At 40.1% G+C, this 19090-nt stretch overlaps 1 protein-coding gene across 2 annotated transcripts in view; it reads left to right on the top strand.

Annotated features, from left to right (window-relative positions):
- The window catches only part of PIP4P2 (phosphatidylinositol-4,5-bisphosphate 4-phosphatase 2), a 26475-nt gene extending 18097 nt beyond the window's left edge, over positions 1 to 8378 (top strand). For both annotated transcript variants that reach the window (XM_034422418.3, XM_034422419.3), the window contains exons 4-7: positions 953 to 1076; positions 2632 to 2684; positions 3836 to 3926; positions 6865 to 8378. In XM_034422418.3, coding sequence (XP_034278309.1) covers positions 953 to 1076; positions 2632 to 2684; positions 3836 to 3926; positions 6865 to 7008 — 412 coding nt within the window. In that variant the 3' untranslated portion in view covers positions 7009 to 8378. The remainder of the gene's footprint in view (positions 1 to 952; positions 1077 to 2631; positions 2685 to 3835; positions 3927 to 6864) is intronic.
- The last annotated feature ends 10712 nt before the right edge of the window (positions 8379 to 19090 follow it).

Below are 19090 nucleotides of genomic sequence, written 5' to 3'. Positions count from 1 at the left end.
AAGCATTGTTTACTTTCCAGTGAATAATTATAAATACAGTCAGGATATTGGTCTTACTATCTCCATTTCAGAAAATGCAGTACATACAATCAGTTCAGAATTTATAGTAATTTTTCTGAAGTAAACTAAGATCACCATGAGTTTGGCCTTGGGTTGGAAGTAGTTTGGACCTGAATACAGTACCCTTGGTTTTTGAATAGTATTCAGCTCCAAACTGAAATCTTCTAGAAGATGGTACTTTAAGTTCTTCTGCCCAATCGTTTAACTTCTGTTAACTTCTAAAACCAGACTTGTCTATTAATCAGTTATCAAGGAATTGGATTTGAAGTTGGCTATCCACTGGCCTAGTTACTAGAAAGAGTATACAATTACTACTTTAACCAGTAATTTCAACAAACTATGGATCAGAATAATGAACTCTTCGTAGTTACTTTCGGCTTTTGGGCAACTTGAATTATAAGGATGATAGTTTACAGGGATGATTAAGACTTCAAGGCAGTGCAGCCAGGTTACATAAATAAAGTTTCAGTTCTCAGTAACTCAGGCCGTTTGACAGTGGAAATAATTACTATGAGAGCTGCCCAGATGTATTCAAGCTGAGGCTAAGTAGCAACTGTCTGAGATGGTTTAATTAGGATTCCTGCATTGCGCCAGATGTTTCAGACCTTACAGGCTTGGATGGTCTGTTCCTAATTTACCTTGGTTTCAATATGTGCATGATTTTTAATTTTATGGCATTTTCTATTCATTTGAAGATAAGCTTATATTTCAAAACTTTGATTATTTTACAGGAATTGATACCAGTTTACCTAACTGTCTTTGTGTTTGGTGCAGCAATTTGGCAAATAAAATTGAGCCAATGAGTTTTCTTTGTAGAAAGGATACTAGATGATCAAAGAGTCTTTTTCCTCTCTTTTTTTCTGAAATGGTATGACATCTTTACTTCTGACAGTAGACGCATCATTAATCTCAGTCCAGTAATGCTAATTCCAGAGGAGCAGCCAGCGCAGCCTACAATACCTGCCCAGCCAGAAGGCACCAGAGTAGTGTGTGGACACTGTGGAAATACATTTCTAGTAAGTACAGTCATGATGAAACAACAGGAGGGTCAAATTAATTCATTGGATAGAATATTCAAACTAGTCTGAGGTTTTTAAATCCTTTGTCACAGTTCATTTATCATAGCAAGTTCATTCACAAGCATAAAATCTAAGCTTTAGGGCATGGATGTCAAACTCAAGTCCCAGGGGCGGGATCCGGCCCATGGTGTGCTTAAATCTGGTCTGTGGGGCCGCCCTGAAAACAGCAAAGGACTGTCCCGCAGTGCCTCTGCCAGCAAAAATGGAGCTTGAGAGCCTGTTTTCTCTGGCAAAGTGCTCGGGCTGCCACACGCACCCCCGACACGAGTGACATCGAGCTGGCCATGCCCACCCTGGCCACGCCCACTCCAGCCCCCCAAGGTCAAACAGCCCTGATGTGGCCCTCAATGAAATCAAGTTTGACACCCCTGCTTTAGGGCAAACCATTAAGAGTTTTTTTTGTTCTAAGTAGTTAATGTAATAATTCTGTGATACAAAATAATTATTGCTAATTAGTAGAATGTGTACTTTGCGCGGACACATGGGACTAAACCTCAATCTCCAATTACAAGATGATGAACAGGTAATCCTCGGTTTACATCAGGTCGCTTAGCAACTGTTTAAAGTTGTGAGGGATACATCCAACCTGGATTCAAAGCTCCGATGCCCAGGTCACTTAGCAACTGTTCAAAGTTGTGAGGGATACATCCAACCTGGATTCAAAGCTCCGATGCCCACCCCCTGCAGTCATGTGACTTCACTTTGGGTGCTCAGCAACCAGCTACTTACAGCATCCCATGGTCACATGACTGCATTTTACTTCTGGTTTTGCATTTGCTTCAAGGTTTTGGTAAAACTGGCCCATAGCGAACAAAGGGTTTACTTAACAACTGCCACAAAAAAATTGTAAAATCATAGTCATATGGGTGACCTGATTGTCACAACTTATGACCGTATTAGGCAGGTTCCCTTATAGTTGTAAATCAAGGACTACCTCTAATATATGACAGCTAGATGACACAGTGCTGTTAGCTGACCATTTGAATGAAAGGACAATTAATTTTTTTTAATCATGCAATGATTTTGTGGATGTCTATTTATAGTTAGAAATTTTTAAAAAATTAAAAAGACTATTTTCTATGGACATCAATAATCTCTCTGTGTGTGTGTCATCTATCTATCTATCTATCTATCTATCTATCTATCTATCTATCGGTACCATCTATCTGTCATTATGATTATATGTAGATAAAATCATAATCATTGAATACTTATGCTATTACAATTATTAGTACTGAAAAGTACTACAATTCTTGAATAATATACAGAGGTCTGTAACTAACAAGTCATGGGAAATTATTTTACATAGAACTCCCAAACCACAAAGTATGGGGCTATTGCCTAAAACAGAACATTGCCGTGACGAAAGAAAATAAGGAATAAAAGTCATGAGAAACAAACTATTTTGCTGTGATACCCATGGCATTTAATGTGAAGCAAAATAAGTATTTTTCATGTTGGCATTTTTTTCAACCTAGTTTCTTTGTTGCAGTGGATGGAACTGAGATTCAACACATTGGCAAAGTGCCCACATTGCAAAAAAATGTAAGTTCCTACAAATACAGCTATACATCCTAGTGTTTATGGATGCAATTTTATTCCAAATATTAGTTCTCAATTAATGCATATTATCTTTAAAAAGAATAACAATGACAGTGTTTACATTGTCAACTGATGTTTTCATTTCTAACGTTTTCAAGTCAAAATCTTGTAAACTTTCTTGATTGTAAATGCTTTGTATACAGTAATTATTTGCAAATAAAATGGTAAAAACAATTTAGTTTTTCTCCAGTTAGCTTATCCACCTAATTGTCTATCCAGACATCCATCTTATGGTAAAATTGAGTGAGTGATGCATGTACAATTTATAGTAGGCTGGATTTTCACTTTTTTAAAAAAGTTCAAAGCCGAAAAATTACTACGTAGAACTGCATTCTAGACAATAGATCTGGTTGAGGCTACTCTTCATATGAGCTTTGAATGAGATACTTCAAATCTGAGTTATAAATACTTGCTGCCATATACATTTTAGAATGAAAATCTTACTACCTTTGTTATATTTAGAATCAGAATATCAAGTTGAGAAAAATAATACAAACCAGGTTTAACACCCAATAAAAATGCTTGAATCATATCCATTATCCAGATTTTAATGGTAACAAAGCAAAATTCGTCTATAAAAACTGAAAGTGTGAAATATAGCAGTTCTAAAGAAGTCAAAACTACCGTGATAGAAATAGCATTTATTCTTTTTCAATAGTGGGAACCCTTAGGGAACAGATTAAAAGCCTCAATTAACAATGATCAAGTAATGCTTTCTCTTCTGTTTTAAAGTAGAACATTTGTTATTGAAGTAAAACTGCCCAAGTCAATCAGTTTAAAGACATTCCACCAAGATTTAAGGAGGGAAATCTAATCACAAGTTGGCACATGGGTCTTTTTTGTTGAAATCAGCCTTAGAGCTTTTGGATAATCACATGATAGCTTACTATTCCTGCAAATATTTTGGAATGTCTGTAACTAAACAAACAATTAGAATTATGAAATATTTTTCACACTAATCCCAGAACATGATGTGACTTTGAACCCCAAAGAGTTTAAACTGCAGTATTATCTTGTACGTTCTTCAGTAAACCTTCAAAATCATTGTATCAATCTGTGTTTAATTCTGGCTATGGAATACTGTGTGTTTTCAGTTCTTCTGTTGGATGTGCGCTCCCACGAAGACGGTGCTGTGCATATATTACAATTGGAATGATATTCATTTTCATTGGTGTTGGATTAACTGTAAGTAGCATTAGTGTTGGTTTTTAATATTGAATCAGACATATGGTATGTCTTCAACTACCCTGCTTCCCCCAAAATAAGACATCCCCTGATAATAAGCCCAATCGGGCTTTTGAGTGCATGGCAATAAGGCCAAGTGCTTATTTCAGGATTCAAAAAAAATATAAGATAAGGTCTTATTTTCGCGGAAACACAGTAGTATCTTATCAAAAGGTTGCAAATCAGTTCTGCCCTCTAAAAATCTAGAAAATGTCAAAATACAAGATTTTGCCTGCAGATTATAAATTAGAATTTATGGCCCAGATGACAAGTAGTCCTCAACTTATGACCAATTGTTTCTTGGCAAAACCATGTCTGAGTGAACCACTGGTTTTCTTTAGGACTGTGGCGTTTTTCTTAATGACTGGGGTGATTTGTTTAATGACAGCCACAAAAAAGTTGTAAAATCAGGTTGGTCAGTGGTTCCATAAGGATCATACATTTGAAGATTACTTGTACATGAAATAAAAATTGTCCTGTGTCTTATTGGCTGTGCTCCAACTAGATTTTTAATGGGCCTGATGGTGTCTTCAGCTGCCAAATAGAGAAGGATGCAGCCTTCATACTAGGCTGGCTTATGTTCCCCACATAGCCCAAACACCACAAGACAAATTTGCACAAAACAATCACCCATCAGAAATTACATGCAATACCTTCCATGTTGTCCAGAAGGGCCTTGCTTTTCTTTTTAGCAGGGAAGAATTTTTAATATAGATATTAAATTGTAATTTATGAGGAAAGACATTTTTACAAAACACTTTTGTTAGTTTAGACAATTTATTCTGTATTTTGCATGTACGAAGACTATTTGTCCTTGCTAATTTCTGCTAGAAAAAAGTGTTGTAAAGAAGAATATGGTTCCTGGCTTCTCTAGCTTTTGGTTCTAATGAGAAATATTAGCTATTCTCAAATATGTATGTATGTACACACACACATACACACACACACCAATTGCATGTGTTTATAAATTCCATCAATTCCATAACAGTGTTTGGGAGGAGGAATTATTTTTATTAACTCTTTGTTTACAATACTGTGCACACTTACTTGGGAATAAATCCCCTTGAATTAGCATCCATGATATACAATTATAGGTGACTAAACTGTAGTATTATAGTATGTAGTATATATTAGCAAAAGGTTTAAATGAGCTACTTAAAAAATGTGTGTTATTATAAATGGTGAAGCATACTAATGATAAAGTCATATTCTAAATTATTACTCAATTTCTTCATATAGTATCTTGAGAAATACAATAAGATCAGCAAAGTTTCTCTGGAAAAAAATGAAGGGGAGAAAAGTGTGATGATAAGAGTGACAATTTCCTATTAGAAAACTGTAAATTAAAAAAAATGAAAGCAGATATTTCCTTGATGCATCTAACAGAAAATTTCTTACATTCTTATCAAGATATATGTTTATATCCAGCAATTAAGAACACCTTAGTTAGTAAGACTGGCTGATCCTATAGAGGTGGCCTTTCTGACTTTCATCAGTATTCGACACAGTATTTGTAATAGAACTACGTGTTTTATACAGATTTTTAAAAACATTAAATTATTCAATCTTTCGAATCAGTTCAAGCAAAGCAGCAGATAGGTAATCCCTGGTTTATGACCACAAGTGGGAACAGAATTTCTGTTGCTAAGCGAAGCAGTTGTTAAGTGAATTATGCCCAATTTTATGATCTTTTTGCCATGGCTGTTAAGTGAATCATGAGGGTCATTAAGTGAATCACATGGTTAAGTGAATCTGGCTTTCCCCATTGACCCTGCTTGTTAGACGCTGGCTGGGAAGGTACAAATGGTGATTACATGACCCAGGGATGGATGGATAGATAGATAGATAGATAGATAGATAGATAGATAGATAGATAGATATTTATTTAATTGGATTTATATACCGCCCTACTCCCGAAGGACTCAGGGCGGTGAACAGCCACAGAATAAAACACATAAATACAAAAATTTAAAATAGAATAAAAAAGAATTAAATAATTTGGCTGAGACAAATTTAAAATACCCAATAATTTAAAAACAAATTAAAATTTACATTTAAAAGGGGAGAAGATTTAGGCCAGGCCAGCTTGATGAAATAAAGTCTTGAGAGTGCGACGGAAGGTGCGCAGATCCGGGATCCTCCGTATCTCGGGGGGGGGGAGCTCGTTCCAGATCGTAGGTGCCCCCACAGAGAAGGCTCTCCCCCTAGGGGCCGCCAGTCGACATAGTTTGGTCGATGGCACCCAGAGGCACCCCTCTCTATGGGAGTGTACTGGCCGGTGGGAGGCTATTGGTGGTAGCAGCGGTCCCGTAGATAACCATCATAAATGTATGCTGGTTGCCGCGTACCTGAATTTTGATCACATGGTCATGGGGATGCTGCAACGATTGTAAGTGCGAGGACCACTGTAACTTTGAAGGGTCAGTAAATGAATGGATGTAAATCAGAGGTGGGTTTCAGCAGGTTCTGACCAGTTCTGGAGAACCGGTAGCAGAAATTATGAGTAGTTTGGAGAACCGGTAAATGCCACTTCTGACTGGCCCTGCCCCCATCTATTCTCTGCCTCCCGAGTCCCAGATGATCGGGAGGAAATGGGGATTTTGCAGTAACCTTCCCCTGGAGTGGGGAGGGAATGGAGATTTTATAGTATCCTTCCCCTGCTACGCCCACCAAGCCATGCCATGCCCACCAAGCTACTACCACAGAACTGGTAGTAAAACATATTGAAACCCACCACTGATGTAAATCAAGGACTAGCTATATAATTGTTATTAGAAATGGTTAGAAGTTCGGCTGTTTTAATCTCAGATTTTGATAATTTGTCAGTTAAAAAAAAAAGTATTCCAAGACTTAGTACTGTACATTAACTATATTTTCCCCCATGTGTTTCTTTTTAAAGGTTGGTACCCAGGATTTTGCTAGAACATTTCATGCCACTTACGTTTCATGGGCTGTCGCTTACCTCTTTGGCTTAGTCTGCTTGGTTCGAGCCTGTTATTGGGGTGCTGTAAAAGTCAGTTATCCAGAACACAGTTTTGCATAGACTTCTAATAGTATCTTATTGGAAAATGGAGCTTTTTAGAGAATCTGATGGTTGTAGGAGCCGAGTAATTTAAACAGTTTTCCTATTAAATGTTTCTGTTTTGTTACTAAAGTTTTAAGGCTGGGGATCCTTTTAAGAACAAATGTTCATTGCACTACATTATATGCAAATAGTTTGTTTTGCTGCTAGATTCCCAAACTCTGAATACTAAAGCTTTGTTTACAGAATTGTACATCTGTCTTAAAAGAACTGCTGAATTCAATTTCAATTTATAGTATTTTTTTTCCAGTATTAAATGTGCTTGTGCCATTTGGGGATGAATATGTAAAAACAAGAAATATTTATAGGTGTTTCTACAAGTGCTTCACATTTGTATGTACACTTTTAAAACTGTCAAAGCATCTTGCTTTAGAATGTTAAGCAATAAACATTTTGCTTGAAATGCTTAGTTTAACTTTCACCTAAGATCAGCGTGACCTTAAAGAGTGTGCATCATTTTCAAAGAAGTGGAGTTTTTCTTAGGGATATACTATCCTTTCAGATTTCCAGTTTGAGAAATACGGTATTTTAGTAGGCTAGCTAAAGGAAAAAAAGTTCATTTACCCTCTTCAAGTTGAATTTCAATTCAACTTGAATATTCTTTTTTTTAATTCTTGTATTTTTTTTAAACATCAAAAGCCATGATTGGATTTCTGGAACTTCCCTCTGGTTATTTGTATGAGTTCCTTTACAGGGTCTAAATAAGGGAAGCATTTGATATGACTTGTTTTATACATTTAGATGATTATAGAGTGATGTTGGGCTATCTCTTAGTTTGTTTAGATTGGTCGTTTATTTTCCATAATGGGAGAATAACTCTCCAGTCATTATAAAGGGACATATTTATAGCTTAACAAGCTAATAGGAAATTAAATAGAGCAAACAAGTTATTCTGATCATTCCATCAATGTGTAGCTGGTTGGTACAGTATTAAAAACTAATCATGCTAAATGATAGAATAAAAATAATTTTTTTTCATGACTTGTTCACAAACAGAATATTGGGACCAGTTACTGCACTGACCAACTTTGAAATTTTACAGAATATGGGTTTTTAAAAAAATTTGGAGGGAATACCCTGAGCTTTAGATTATAGTAGTCCTTAGACAATGGAAATCAAGAAAGTAGATTAAAATGGATTTTCTAGGATTATATATATATAATAACCCTGATAAAGGACAAAGTGATGCTTGGCTGAGGATTTGGAGCACAAAAGAAAAAATCCTAAATGTACATGGAAGTTGTCTTTGTATAATGTTAAATGTACAAAAGCAGTAGCTCAGGTTTATCATGTACCTTTTAAAATATACTAATAAAGATGATTATTGAAAATGAATGCTTCTGCTCTCATCAGTTAGTGTTTAAAATTCATACTCTCAAGGCACTTGCCAACAAGTCAAATCAACAAGAAACATTTAAATATGCATGTATTTTGTGTGTGTGTGTTTGTGTGTGTGTATGTATTTCATTTTTATCCCGATTTTTAAAAAATGCTGTAATTTACAGACGTTTTTGTAAAATAGATATTTGGAAGATTTCTGTTCAAATTTCTGAAATGTGTCCTCCTCTATTTGGATGCAAGGAAATTCTCAAGGTCGTCTAGTCTAGTGATGATTTTTGGTTAAGCTAACCCTGCTTTTTGGAACAGAAGTTGCCATTGCTCTCTTTAGCTCAGAAATTCTCCAACCAGGGGATCCACCTGTTATTGGATCCCCTTTTTTGAGCCAGTGAGTAAACATGGACATCCCTCTCCCCCCCCCTTATCAGAAAGTCGGATCGCGTGCAAATTCCTTCCCTGGCGAGGGCCTTTTCTCCCACTGGCAAAGAGCTATCAGGGAAAGCCCTCTGCGCCGTCTTGGTCTGGGAAATCTCTCTTCCCACGCCCTGCAGCTAGCAAAGTGGCCTCTTTCCCATAACATAATCCTCAATTCCGCTTGTGAGTTTCCTTTATATCCCACCCAACCTAAGGGGTAGGAAAAGGACCCCCGGTTTCCCCTTCTCCTGCTAGGATCTTGGCCAGCCGACTGCAAAGGAAGCTGCCTGGAAAGGGAACAGAAGCGGTGAAAGACAGCTCGTGTCTCCCAAATGCCCATCGACGAATAGAGAGAAGCTTCCCAGATCCACATATGTAGACAAAGATACCTATGTGGAGATGTATTGATGCATAAATATGTTATTGGGGGGGGGAACGTCTGTGTGTTTATGCGTGCATGCATACCTGCGCGTGTGAGCATTCGGGGAAACCAGAAAATGTGAGGCTGATCCTCTGGTCCAGTTGCTGGGTTTTGATCTCCTCCACGCAAAACGCAAATCCCTTGTGCTTTCGGGAACGCATTTTGAAGACCAAGAAATCAGATAAGATTTGCAGGATACAGGATTATTTTTCTATCTTCCCCCAAGCCACACTTAAAAGTGACTGCAGGTAAATTTCTCCCACCGAGGTACCCAGCAACACCTTGTTTTGCAGGCAAGGTCTTAACTGTCTATTGAGCGAGTACAAGGTCATCCCCTCTGGTTTTGGAATATCTGCGCAGGCGACAACAGCAAAAGAGAACATTTCTAGACAACCGCTAAACATATACAATTTGCCTTGACCACCTACAAAAGTGGCAGTTGGACATTTTCAGGAAAAGCTTTAAAATGTCTTTATACATGGGGGGGGGGTTTAAGAAAAAGGATGAGATACTTTATCCAAGGATAAATTTATGGTACCTCCTGACTACAGTTTCTTTTAAAACTCAGACCCACCAATTGAAGTGGAACTTGATCCAAGAATTTGGGAGAGTCATTAACTTTGTAAAGCAGTTTTTAAATCACATATAGTTTCACTGCCACCCCGCCCAAATCACAAGCAAAAAGTGTTTATTAAGGGTCAATGTTTATATACAGTATAGAAATAAATGATACATTTGGTAGAGGCAATGAGTCAGAAAGCAACTAATTGAACAATAAAATACATTAATTAGAAGTAGGAATTGAACAGTAGAAAACATTGGTTCAAGATAATAGCAAATTTATGGATTACTCTACATGACTGCTTTTTCCAAGAGTTTCTTTCTTTCATAATACTTAATGTATTCAAGGACCTATAGAATACAATCCTTATTGTTAAGTTTCTGAAGAGGTTCCTGCAGCTAAAAAAAATAAAGAAATGTCTTTGGTTAAAACAAAAATGGGTAACTTGAACTTCAAAAGGAGACATGGATGTCATGCTAAAGCTACTATCTTTATTAAAAAGCTAATAATGAAACCTACAATTCCAGGTAACACTACTATGGAGGAGAAGACTACATTACAGTAATTTTATTTATGGGGGAAGTCCAAAAATCATCATTTAAAGACTCATGACACTATACAATTTCAGTAGTTTATTTGTGCAACTGAACAAACTGATATGTAATATTTTTAAAAATGATGTGTTCATTTTTATATTAAATCATTTTGTACTTTCTAAATAAAAAAAGCAAGTTATTAGAGTAATTATATGTTTATGCCCTTATTTGAATCTCACTCATTTCCTATAGTATATGTATAGTATAATAAGAGGCAAATTGCATTTCAGTACATAAACCATAAAATCTTTGGGTGCTCTGTCCTACCTAAAATCAGACAGTAAAACTCCATCTAAAACTTCTAAATAAACAATCAAATGACTACCCGAGTCCTCACTTAAGCAGTTCATCTGTCTCTAATCATAATCACCAAAGGAAAATGGTGTTCAGCTCTTCCTGGAAAGCTGTAACAGCACAGCAAAGCAAATGATGGTGCAACACTCCAAAATGTCAGGTCTACTCCTGAGAGGGCCTGCATTTGGGCCTACAACCTCTTGAGAAAGCATCCATTTGGGCCCACAACTTAGTGTACTTTCCATAATATCCACTCATATCTTGAACACCTAGATGGATTGGAGAAGGTAACCAGTAAGGTACTATGGTGCCACAACATGGAGATCATTATAAAGTTGAATTGGATTCAGAAGCTTAATGTAACTAGTACCGGGACTGTAGTACAGGTAATCCTTGATTTACAACCGGTCACTTAGCAATCGTTTGAAGTTATGACATACTCCCCTGAAAAGTACTTATATGTTTCTGAAGTTCTGATGGCTAAGTCACATAATCACATTTTGGGCAACTGGCGACTGGACCACATTTATGGCAATTTACAGCATCCTGTGGTCATGTAACTGATTTGTTTTTTGCAAAACCCACTACCCAGTTAAAAATAATGGGTTTGCTTAACAACTGTGGATTCCCTTAATAACCGCAGCCAAAAAAAAAGGTTATAAAATCAAATTATGGTGAAAATAGTAGCAGACCAATATGGCGACTCTATATTGAATGCCAAGGCGAAGGGGCGATGTCCGGCATTTTCGAGGATGTTGGGGGGCCAGCTGACCATCTTACAACCCCCGCCCAGCAAGCTGAAGCATAGTCGGCTCGATTGAGCCGTAGATGGAGCCGGAAGAACACCCGGCCGCCGTGGGGATAGTTAGGGATGGCGCGGCGGGCGGTAAACGGCAGCGAACGTTGAAACCGAGGCCCAGCTGACTGTCATGAATCAAACGGCTGCGGGGCTGGAGCGGTTGAGGCAACGGTCAGCGATGTTGCTGTGGCGGTGGCAGCGCAGGGGCGGCAGCCATGGATACAGAGGCGGAGCTGACTAAAATGACACTTGCAACTGCGATGATGACATCAACAGCAGCAGCAACACCGGGAGGCTAGGCTATGAGGATGCCCTCTCTAGACGATGGAGAGGGCTTTGCTGCAAGCAGTTACCCCCCCCTCGATGTAATGGGGAGGGGGCCTGGACATTCACTTAATCACCTGAATTCAACTTAATCACCTGAATGGCCCTATCTGAAAGAGCATGGTAGTGGTGGTGGCTGAGAACTGAAGACATGATTTTTTTGATCTTCTCCTGACTGCTTCTCCCGCCCCCCCCCCTTACTAGACCTAGGCCTAGTTTGGCCATTAAGCGAAAAACTTGCAGCTGTTCGATCAACTTATAGCCTTTATTTTAAATATCTTTTCCTCCTTGGCTATCCTAGTTATCCTGATTATTTGATTTCATCTCTTCCGCCTGGATGCTCCACCTTTGCTTTTTTCAACCTTATCTTCGGATTTTTGCTGGTATCAGAAAGGGAGGAAGCATAGACATCGAGAGTCTTGAACAATTTATTTGTAATATTTATACAAGTGAATGGGACGGACCATCTTCTCCTTTGTTTCTGTAACTCTGGACTGGTCGCCGTGAGAGGGCGGTCATTGAGACTCTCATCCCCCTTTTTATGACTAACTTATTTTAATCACAAGACTTTCCCATCACTGTAAGAGGGAGATGGTATTCCGATGTTCTATTATATTAGCTTCCTTGTACAATTATCTACTTTACCCTTTTTGTCTTAACCATCTGTTTTAAACCATCTTTAACACCTTAAGAAGAAAATGGCCTTTCATCGCCTCCAATTCTATCTCACCTCTGATGTATTCAATAACAGAACTCCTAGCACTGCAAGATTCACACCTCTCGCAAGTTTGGCCCTCCCAGTTATCTAGGGCCGCCCTTGAGGACGGGTTTTGGAACCCCGAGAGGTGGTATGCTAAGAACCGGAAGCTTTGGGGTTTTTTAGATAGTTTTTCAAATTCTATTTTAAGGGGATCTGGGAGGAGGGTGGTTTCCATTGTAAATAATGAGGCTGGGGGGCCTCCCGGGAGGGGGGTGGGTTGTATGGGTTCAGGGATTAACCCACGAGGGACGGGGTCTAGTCCATCTGAAGAGCACGGCGGAGGAGATGCAGAATCCGGGGCCAAGGAGAGGGTTAGAGCTTGTGCTGTTGATAGACATTACATCAGTACTGTAGGTGGGAGGGGCAGATATGGCGGGAGTAGGGGGCCACATCAAGTTGCGGGAGTGCACGCTCGCTGTCTTCAAGCGGTGGCACACTCCGGCCCCCAATGCTCTTCTCGTTCCCCAGGTGGCACAGACCCTCAGGCCCTGGGCCTTCGGCTGATGCTATGCAATGCCAGGTCCATGGTAAATAAAGCCCCCCTCATTTGTGATCTTGTTCAGGAGGGGGGAGCGGACCTGGTGGGTATTACGGAGACCTGGCTGGGCCAGGAGGGGGGAGTCCCTCTCGTAGAGATGTGCCCACCCGGTTTCCGGGCATTTCATCAGCCAAGGTCACAGGGAAGGGGCGGGGGGTGGCAGTTATCATTAAAGAGGGTCTTGGTCCGAGGGAGGCCACTGTTCCTCAGACGGCCGGATGTGAGTCCCTCCTTGTGAAATGGGGTCATGGGGTGCAGATGGGCCTGCTGGTTACGTACCTGGCTCCCTGCCACGTGGCAGCGGCCTTGCCTGAACTACTCAACGTTATAGCCGCAGTGGCGATTGATACCTCTAGACTTATGGTCATGGGGGACTTCAACCTGCCATCCGTCGGTGAGGCGTCTGAGGTGGCTCAGGAGTTCATGGCTTCCATGACGGCCATGGACCTGACCCAATTAGTTCATGGCCCTACTCACACGGGGGGAAACACTCTGGACCTGGTTTTTGTCTCTGGTCAGTGGCTGAGTGGTCTCGAGATAGGGGATATAGCGATCGAGCCCTTGTCATGGTCAGATCACTCCCTCCTTCACTTTGACCTTCTAACCGCCACACCCCGCCGCAGGGAGGCGGAACCGATGAGGTGGTTCCGCCCCAGGCGCCTGATGGACCCGGATAGGTTCCAGACGGAGCTTGGGCCATTTCCTGAGGCTCTGGCACACGGCTCGACTGAAGACCTAGTGGCTGCCTGGGATAGGGCGGCCGCTGGAGCTTTGGACCGGGTCGTGCCTTTGCGGCCTCTGACCTGGCATCGATCTCACCTGGCTCCCTGGTTCACCGAGGAGCTGAGGGAGATGAAACGCCGGAAAAGACGCCTGGAGAGCAGTTGGAGGGCCAGCCGTTCTGAATCTGACCGAACACTGGTAAGGTCTCATATTAAGACCTACCTGGTGGCAATAAAAGCGGCAAAGTGTAACTATTTTTCCGCTCTTATTGCGTCATCAGATAATCGCCCAGCCGCCCTGTTTAGGGTGACCCGCTCCCTGCTCCACCAGGAAGCGCGGGAGGACCCCTTGGAGGGTAGAGCCGAGGACTTTGTACAATATCTGTATGACAAAATCGCTCAGATTCAGGAAAATTTGGACTCTGACTGGGTAGATTCGGGAGGGAGGATGGAGGCAAGTCTTGAGAATATTACCTGGGAAGAGTTTGATTCTGTGACTCCGGAAAACGTGGACAAGATACTGGGCAGACTGAGCGCGGCCACATGTTTATTGGACCCGTGTCCCTCCTGGCTGGTGCTGGCCTCTCGGGAGGTTACACGAGGTTGGCTGCAGGGGATTATAAATGCTTCCTTGAGAGAGGGTGTCTTCCCTGCCGCCTTGAAGGAGGCGGTGGTGAGGCCTCTCCTCAAGAAGCCTTCCCTGGACCCAGCAGTGTTGGCTAATTACCGTCCAGTCTCCAACCTTCGCTTCGTTGCGAAGGTTGTTGAGAGTGTGGTAGCGCGACAGTTTCCTCAGTACTTGGATGAATCGGCTTATCTAGATCCATTCCAGTCGGGCTTCAGGCCTGGATACAGCACGGAAACGGCATTGGTCGCATTGATAGATGATCTCTGGAGGGCCCGGGACAGGGGTTGTTCCTCTGTCCTGGTCCTATTAGACCTCTCAGCAGCTTTTGATACCATCGACCATGGTATCATGCTGCACCGGTTGGAAGAGTTAGGGGTGGGGGGCACCGTGTTGCGGTGGTTCTCCTCCTTTCTCTCTGATCGGTCGCAGTCTGTGTTGACGGGGGGGCAGAGGTCGACCCCAAGGCCCCTTGTATGTGGGGTGCCACAGGGGTCGGTTCTCTCACCCCTTCTGTTCAACATCTATGTGAAGCCGCTGGGTGAGATCATCCGTGGTTTTGGGGTGAAATATCATCAGTATGCTGATGATACTCAGCTATACATCTCCACCCCGGACCACCCCAATGATGCCCTTAAAGTGATGTCCCAGTGCCTGGAGGCTGTACGGATCTGGATGGGGAGGAACAGACTCAGGCTCAACCCATCCAAGACCGAGTGGCTGTGGTTTCCGACATCCCGATATAGTCAATTGGTGCCATCACTGACTATTGGGGATGAGTCATTGCCCCCCACGGAAAGGGTTCGCAACTTAGGCGTCCTCTTGGACTCACGGCTGTCTTTAGAAGAACACTTGACGGCTGTGGCTGGGAGGTCTTTTTATCAGGTTCGCCTGATTCGCCAGTTGCGTCCCTTTCTGGATCGGGACTCGTTAAATACGGTCACTCATGCCCTCGTCACTTCACGCCTGGACTACTGTAATGCTCTCTACATGGGGTTCCCCTTGAGGAGCACCTGGAGGCTCCAGCTGGTCCAGAATGCGGCCGCGCGGGTAGTTATGGGAGCAGCATGGCGCTCCCATGCGGCTCCCCTCCTGCGCGAACTGCACTGGCTCCCTGTGGTCTTCCGGGTGCGCTTCAAGGTCTTAGTTACCACCTTTAGAGCGCTCCATGGCTTAGGACCGGGGTACTTACGAGACCGCCTTCTGCCACCAATAGCCTCTCACCGCCCAGTACGCTCCCATAGAGAGGGGCTTCTCAGGGTGCCGTCAGCCAAACAGTGTCGACTGGCGGCCCCCAGGGGGAGAGCCTTTTCTGTGGGGGCACCCACCATCTGGAACGAGCTCCCCCCAGAGATACAGAAGATTCCGGATCTGCGCACTTTCCGCCGTGCCCTCAAAACATTCCTGTTTCAGCAGGCCGGCCTGGCCTAACTTTCCCTTTATATTGCTTTTTGATTTTATTTTAAACTGGGATGTCTTGAATTATCTAGGACCAGAGTGTTTAGTATATTTTAATTGATTTTTTATTAACGTTTGTATTACATGTATTTTTATCGTTCGCTGTTCACCGCCCTGAGTCCCTTAGGAATAGGGCGGTATATAAATTTAATAAATAAATAAATAAATAAATAAATAAATAAATAAATAAATAGGTCACATGGACAGACTCCATTACTGTCATAAATTGAGGACTACATGTGTGTGTGCTATACAGCAATATTAGCACATGTGTGTATGCTATAATGCAATATTAGCATAGAGCCACCATTGATTTGACTACTATAATTTGTACCAACTATAGTTTCAAAATGTTATAGAACTAAATTCTTTGATTGTAGTTAGGTCCCTAGAGTCATTGAGAATCAGGAAGCATACAAATTTAACATATTATTATTATTATTATTATTATTATTATTATTATTATTATTATTATTATTATTATATTATTATTATATTATTATTATTATTAGTAGTAGTAGTAGTAGTAGTAGTAGTAGTAGTAGTAGTAGTAGTAGTAGTAGTAGTAGAATTTGGCATTGTGGAAAACCAGAAGACTGAGTTTTAGCCTTCTGTTAGGCATGAAAGTTGGTTGGTGACTTTCGGTCAGTCACAGTCTTTCAGTCTGACCCACCTCACAGGATTGTTGTGAGGTGTTGGAAAGTAATTACTAGAAAGTTAAACCAACTCCATTTTAGAAGTTAGTGCTTTGCTATTACAAAAAAGTGAAAGGATCATGTAGGTAGATAAGGAATAGATTAAATAGATTTTGCTTCTAGCAAGAGAGATAAGATGTGCCAATTAGAAAGTAAAAAATCAGCCTATAAAATTAGTTGCATAGGGGAGATGGGCGGCATAGGGGTCGCATAGGCGAGATGGGCAGCATAAAAATATAATAAATGAAGAAAAGTAGTATTTTTATTAGGAATTTAGTATTAGAATTGAGAATTCTAGAATTAGGCATGCAGAAATTAGTTATTTGTATATGATTATAAAAGAATGCTGCAGACAGGCCCAGATTGCATTCAATGCTTGTATGTTGTATGTTTGTCTTGTGTTAGTAAACTTTTGATTATTTTTACATTATTAAATTATTATTAATTACAGCATCTGGTATTGATGCTGGATAAGGAACAAATCATAGAAAAGTAGTTTATCCAACATGGAAAATGATACATACATTAAATATATATGATACATCAGAAAGCAAGTGATCTAACAATAAATGGCATGATTACGTGTAAAACCTTAACAACAGAAAACATTTATTTGGATAACATTTCACAAGTGGCAAGTTTATAAGTTACATTACTCCTTCCCAGTTGGATTTGTATCTTTCTTAGAACTTGCCACTGTATTCAAGGATTTTTAAAAGTATATGCTGTTGTTTAGTGCTAAAAATACAAGTCTTCATTTATCAAAAATTTTTCTTGGTTAAAAAGAAAAAAAAAATATTTTCCTGAAGTTAAAAAAGTGGCCTCCACTGCCATGTTAAAAGTGCTAGTATTATTAATTAATTAATTAATTAATTAATTAATTATATTTCTATACTGCTTTTCTCCCGTAGGACTCAAGGCGGTGTACAGTCAAGAAAAGTTAGTAATGAAGCCTAATGTTTGAGGCAACAGAATCAACTTGTTTGAACAACATGCAAGTTAACCAGAGATCTTTATACTTTTAGATTTTACAGCAAGACTATTGTATATGTACACAAAAATGGAAAGACACTTCGATTTCTACCGTGGACAAATAGAAGAATAGAATAGAATAGAATAGAATAGAATAGAATAGAATAGAATAGAATAGAATAGAATTATTAGCCAAGCATGATTGGACACACAAGGAATTTGTCTTGGTGCATACGCTCTCAGTGTACATAAAAGATACATTCGTCAAGGATCATAAGGTACAACACATAATGATAGTCATAGGGAAACAGTTAATATTAGTCTTAAGGATACCAGCAACAAGGTTACAGTCATACAGTCATAAGTGGAAGGAGATGGGTGATAGGAACGATGAGAAGATTAATAGTAATGCAGACTTAGTAATTAGTTTGACAGTGTTGAGGGAATTATTTGTTTAGCAGAGTGATGGCATTCGGGAAAAAACTATTATTAGTTGTTCTGGTGTGCAATGCTCTATAGCATCGCTTTGAGGGTAGGAATTGAAACAGTTTATGTCCAGGATGCAAGGTCTGTAAATATTTTCACAGCCCTCTTTTTGACTCGTGCAGTACGCAGATCCTCAATGGAAGGCAGGTTGGTAGTAATTGTTTTTTCTTCAGTTCTAATTATCCTCTGAAGTCTGTGTCTGTCTTGTTGGGTTGCAGAACCAAACCAGAGAGTTATAGAGGTGCAGATGACAGACTCAATAATTCCTCTGTAGAACTGTATCTGCAGCTTTTTGGGCAGTTTGAGCTTTCTCACTTGGCGCAGAAAGAACATTCTTTGTTGTGCTCTTTTGATGACATTTTTGATGTTGGGTGTCCATTTTAAGGTTGTGGTTACAGAAGCTGATGGAATTAGCCGAAATGGCAAAATTGATAATTTTGATTAAAGAAAAGAATATAAGTACTTTTCTTTCTGCATGGAGACTACTTCTGAACTTTGTGCTTGAAGTGGAAAAGAATTAAACTTTGATTTTGGGTTTTACCTATTAGACTGACAGATAGAAATGGCTAGTTTATATTATTATGAAAAAAGAAAAAGTTGTGATTTGATGTTAATGCATTTTACTGCAACAGAGTCGGAAGTCAATGCTTCTTTTTCCTTTTCCTAATCCTTCCTCACTTTTTTCCCTGCCCCTTCCTCCCAACTGTTTTCCTATTTATTTTTGTATTTTGTATCTTATTTTATCTTATAACACAATTAAAATTATTTTATCTTATAACTCAATGAAAAAATGACAAACAGGAGAAGTGCTAATATTATCTTTTTAAAAAGTTAATAATGAAGCCTAAAGTTTGAGGCAACAGAATTAACTCGCTTGAAGAACATGCAAGTTAACCAGAGGTCTCTTACACTTTTAGGCTTTACTAAACGTATGTCAAATTATTCAACGGTTTAAATATTTTTATATTCCTCTTTCTGCAGTTTCAAACTGGAGTAAGAAACCTAAGATTCCTCCAAATAAATGGATATTAAAGAGCGA

This window comes from Pantherophis guttatus, chromosome 3 (assembly GCF_059756535.1).
Source record: "Pantherophis guttatus breed Tessera chromosome 3, ASM5975653v1, whole genome shotgun sequence".
In the NCBI taxonomy this organism is placed as follows: domain Eukaryota; kingdom Metazoa; phylum Chordata; class Lepidosauria; order Squamata; family Colubridae; genus Pantherophis; species Pantherophis guttatus.
This window is presented reverse-complemented; position numbering and strand designations above follow the sequence as displayed.